The sequence below is a fragment of the Macadamia integrifolia genome, chromosome 4, assembly GCF_013358625.1.
Source record: "Macadamia integrifolia cultivar HAES 741 chromosome 4, SCU_Mint_v3, whole genome shotgun sequence".
NCBI classification, from domain to species: Eukaryota; Viridiplantae; Streptophyta; class Magnoliopsida; order Proteales; family Proteaceae; genus Macadamia; species Macadamia integrifolia.
The window spans coordinates 31,262,199-31,266,738 of NC_056560.1; the positions used below are offsets into that span (position 1 = coordinate 31,262,199).

At 38.1% G+C, this 4,540-nt stretch overlaps 1 protein-coding gene across 1 annotated transcript; it reads right to left on the reverse strand.

Annotated features, from left to right (window-relative positions):
* Positions 1-2,448: 2,448 nt before the first annotated feature.
* Positions 2,449-4,085, reverse strand: LOC122075879 (pathogenesis-related thaumatin-like protein 3.5). The gene is made up of 3 exons (XM_042641084.1): positions 3,944-4,085; positions 3,201-3,864; positions 2,449-2,757 (listed from the first exon to the last, which is right to left on the reverse strand). Exons 1-3 carry the CDS (start codon positions 4,002-4,004, stop codon positions 2,622-2,624), a joined length of 861 nt encoding a protein of 286 aa, XP_042497018.1. The 5' UTR covers positions 4,005-4,085; the 3' UTR covers positions 2,449-2,621.
* Between the last annotated feature and the right edge of the window lie 455 nt (positions 4,086-4,540).

Here is a 4,540-nt window from a genome sequence, read left to right on the forward strand (position 1 = left end):
ATTAACACATTAGATCCTTTACTGGTGTATAGTTATGTCATCGTATGTTGAACTATTAATGGTGTAGCTGAGAAACCATGACATAAATTTGTTATAATGAGGTGGGTGCAAGGGATTGTGACCCATATCATTTTTATATGCCTGATTTTATTTATAGAGTAATATGATTGTTTGCCTATATACCATTTTTTTTGCTCTGTAAATCGCTGGTTTTATGCACTTGTCTATCAATTTTTCAATTTGATGTTTTTCTCCACAACTTGTAGTTCAACTTCAAACTCTTTCTTTGGCTTAAAATGTTATAGAAGTGATTAATGGGACATAGAAAGAACCAAAAAGAGGAAAATAAATTTGAAGTTTCAAAAAGAGTTGATTTTCTTAATTGCAGCATTTTACGAGCTTCAGCCTTCCTGCGTATCTTGAACATTTCAAACTGACTTTTTACCTAAGGGTGTCAATCGGTTTGGTTTCAGTTTTTTTGTTCGATTTCGGTTTGATTAAGAGGGATGATGAGGTAAACCAAAACTGTATAGAAAACCGACTCGGTTCCATATTTGGATACTCAAGTTGATTTAATTCGGTTCAGCTCGGTTTCAGTTCTATAATATGGTTTTAACTCAGTTTTAATTCTGTTACATAAATGGTTCCACTCTTGGACACTGATTGTGATGGACCAAAAACTATAATGGGCTCAAGTTATGAACATTATGGTCATTATAAACTCTAAATTATCTTAGCATGTGAATACGTGCAACAAATTGCAGAAAATACTTACCATCCAAAAAAAGAAAAAGATGAATGTATACTCAAACCAATACCAATTCGGTTCGGTTTGAATCGACGGTTCTTATACCCTAAATCGTAATCGAACTAAACCAACATGAATACTCATATACTCAAACCAAATATGTTCAGTTCAGTTCGGTTCAATTAATTCAGCTCGGTTTTGGATTCGGTATTCGTTTCGGTTACAAATTGACACCCTTATTTTTACCTATTACCAACATCAATTATTTTCTTCCCACTCAATGTAGAGTTTCTTCTTGATCCCATGTAATGGTGAGCCAAATAATCGAAATATGGTTCTGATGGTATCATACCCTAATTCCTCCCTTTCCCCTCACTGAATCCAGAAGTGAAGAACCATGAAATTCTCTAAGCAATCTACCTTTTTGAGAAGGGCTCAAGGGTTGAAGAAGAACTTCCAAGCTGGCCACACTTTGTGGCGTTGATGCCCTTCTCATTTGCTATGATCATGGTGGTTATGATCAAGAGTGCATCCCCCAACTGGCCAGAGAAGCTAGATGAAGTCCAAAGGATTGTCGCACGTTATCGTAATCATCTTCTACAAGAAAATACCAAGATGAGGAGGAAAAGACAGAACCCAGTTGCAGATGATAACCAGAATAAGAAAAGGAGAAAGTTTGTTGATTCTCGTAAAGAAGATGCTTCTGTACTCGATGGGTTCTCCTCTGATCAACTTCAAGAGCTCTTGAAGGTTGTTGATTCAAAGCTGGAGAAGGTGAATGAGATGATGAGAGAGAAGAGTGATCAGAAGAGCCTCATGCTATTGATTCACAGTTAGAGACGGTAACAGAGCTTGAAAATCGGAGGATCTACTTGACGGTGAAACAGAGCCCTTGATTACAAGCTTGGCCCTGCTCCAAACCAAGATTTTGCTATAACATCAGGCAATTGCTTTGATGTATATCACTGTGAGTCACTTCTAGATATGATTCATTTGGGTTCACCCTTGCACATGCCCTATTTGTGTGATTCTTCTGGGTTCAATGATGATTCATTACTCCCGGAGTCACAGAAATCTTCTAGTGAAATAGAGTATATGATTAGATTCCTCAAAGGTCTGGAAAATGGAGATTTCCTCTGCACTACCATGCCTGATTGTTGTGTGCCATTCATCCCCCAGCCATGATCTTTTGATTCAATTGGTTCTTTCATGACCCATCACACTATGGGACTTGCAGAAGGAAAAACAAGACCAGAGGAGCTATCTGATACGGAGATTAAAGCTTTTAACAGGTGTTCAAGTTCTGCAGTGAATCCCTCATAAGCCACTTGACTCGTTGATTGAGGTGGACCAAATCCATCTCTACCCCCTGTTCTTGCAATTCTGTTGTATTCTTCCACAACCCATCATAAACAATCTACAGAAGCAATTGATGTGAAATGTTCTTTTGTTTTATTGCTTTGAGTTCCTGACTTTTAACAATTCTTTGGTTGCCTGGTATTATTTTCATTTTCTGGGTACCTTGTAATCACATGTAGTGCATTTTATTGATGATTGAATTTGCAAAATAGCCAATAAAATAATTTATTTTGTAATTCTATTGGCTTGTAATTGATTTGAATGGAAACTATTGACTGTAAAATCCTAAATTGCTAAATCAATGTAAGGAACTCATCACCATCTCAAATAGAGTAGAGTACTTTGTGGAATGGTATCATCAAACTCATCACAACACTCGAATATTTTTTTATATAATCTTCTACACTCAAACATTGCTGCATTGAAAACAATTTCTGTACAACTTTATACTGTTCATCTTATATTTTCAAGAAAGTAGAGGAAGGGGAAAAAAAGAAACAAGAAATATATTTTCTTAATTCTTAATCCATAGATTAATTATCAGCATGAACGCGAGAATTACAGCCCAGTGTCTTCCAGCAAGTGATTTTAAGCCATTTGATCCACTGCAGATGGCCTTGTGATCATGATATGTGCAAACCTTTTTCTTCCTGCGATTAATTACAACAGAGAGTTTAGTTTTTTCAAATTTTAAATGCAATCCTATTAGGCATATTATAGAAAATGCCAATTTTAGATGCATACTTGTTACTGAAGTTAAAAACTGTCTTCAGCTCTTAGGGAATGGTTATATACAGATTGGACCAACCTGAATATTGTGAACCCAGGAAGAGCCAGTCCAGCCAATCTGTGGGTTGGACCCTGGTTTAACCCCTTGACACCACAAATAGTAAAATCTTTCAGACCCATTGGATAACCTCTTAAAAATAGAAAACTTCCTACTGATCTATCAAGCCAAATGGGACTTGGTCCCTTGCACAGTCCAATGAACTAGATTGGTTTTACAACATTTTCCACAAAGTGATTGAATAAAAAACCCAACTAAACTTCCTAGCAATCAACTACCTTCTTGTTGAGAACTTTAATCACTCACCTTGATGAGCAGAAGGAGACGACATAATCGGGTGCCGAGCATGTAAAAATACTGGTTGGATCATCATATGCATAACTGTAAGCTGCAGGGCAAGCCTGTTTAAACTTCTTGGAGTAATAAGTAGGCTGGCATGTCACTGGGTTCCCATAGACACCATTACAGCAGTATTGATCAGTACCGAATACATCACAAGCACTCCGGCAACCGATGATTTTCTTGCCGGATTTAACCGCGAGTTCTAGCGGGCAATAGGGTCTCAAGTCACCATCACAACCTGCAATACTGCAGATCCCCTTACCATTAAGCGGTCTAACAACTACCGGTAAATTGAATCCATCAACAAGGCTAACGTCGTAATAATCGACAGATGCAAGCGTAAATTCAGCAAGTGAGGCCGGCGGGTTTCCTGAAGCTATGCATTTGATTGAATTGCCACAGTTACCAGTTTGGCAAGTGCCATTGCCATTTTTGTCGAAATTGCAACCAGTTCGACCCCATATCCGACCAGCCCATCCAATTGGTGCAGTGAAGACAATGGATTGACCTGGTTTTAATGCAAATCCACCTCCACCAAAGCTCTGACCCGGTGTGATCCCAGGCCAAATTGTTTCTTCACAATAGTTAACTATGGTGAAAACTCTTGCTGATTCAGTCCATGTAGCTCCTACCCCCCAAAATGAAATAGAGGCATTAGGATTAAGACTCACAGATAGTATTAGGATTAAGATGGGAAAGAGTTTTACCTGATATAACCAGAATAACCACTAAAGCCATAATTGAAAGTAATCTCAGAAGAGAAGCCATCCCTGAGCTCTACCTACTACTTATGCTAGTTGCGAAGAGAAGACGCAGAAAGAGAAGAGGAGTGCCTGAATGGATATAAAGAAGATAGACCAAGAAGGAGGAGGAGGAGAAGAATACGTGTGGGAGAGAGTGAATCAAACAAACTGGCCGTCCAAAGAAAAACTAATGAGCTACCTTACTTGGATGGTCAGCAAATTCCTCTGGGAATTCGTTTCAGGTAAGTAGTTCTTTCTTTTCATTTGTTCCTCAAACACACATAGATGACTACTTGTCACTTGGGTACCAGACTAAGCTTAATGAATCAATCAACTTTGAGGGCAAGTCTCAATCCACATAAAGAAGCTTTAATGGAAATCCCTAAACCCAACTAACTCAATCAATTAGAATCTTAAGGTGATTTAACTTTCTACACCAAAATGATCACAGCTCAAAGTAAGACCTCATACATGAAGAAATGCAAATCCCCAGAAATAGCAAATAGTAGAAGTGAATGCCATTGTCATTGCCATTCATGAGCATAATTAAGTAATTGTCTC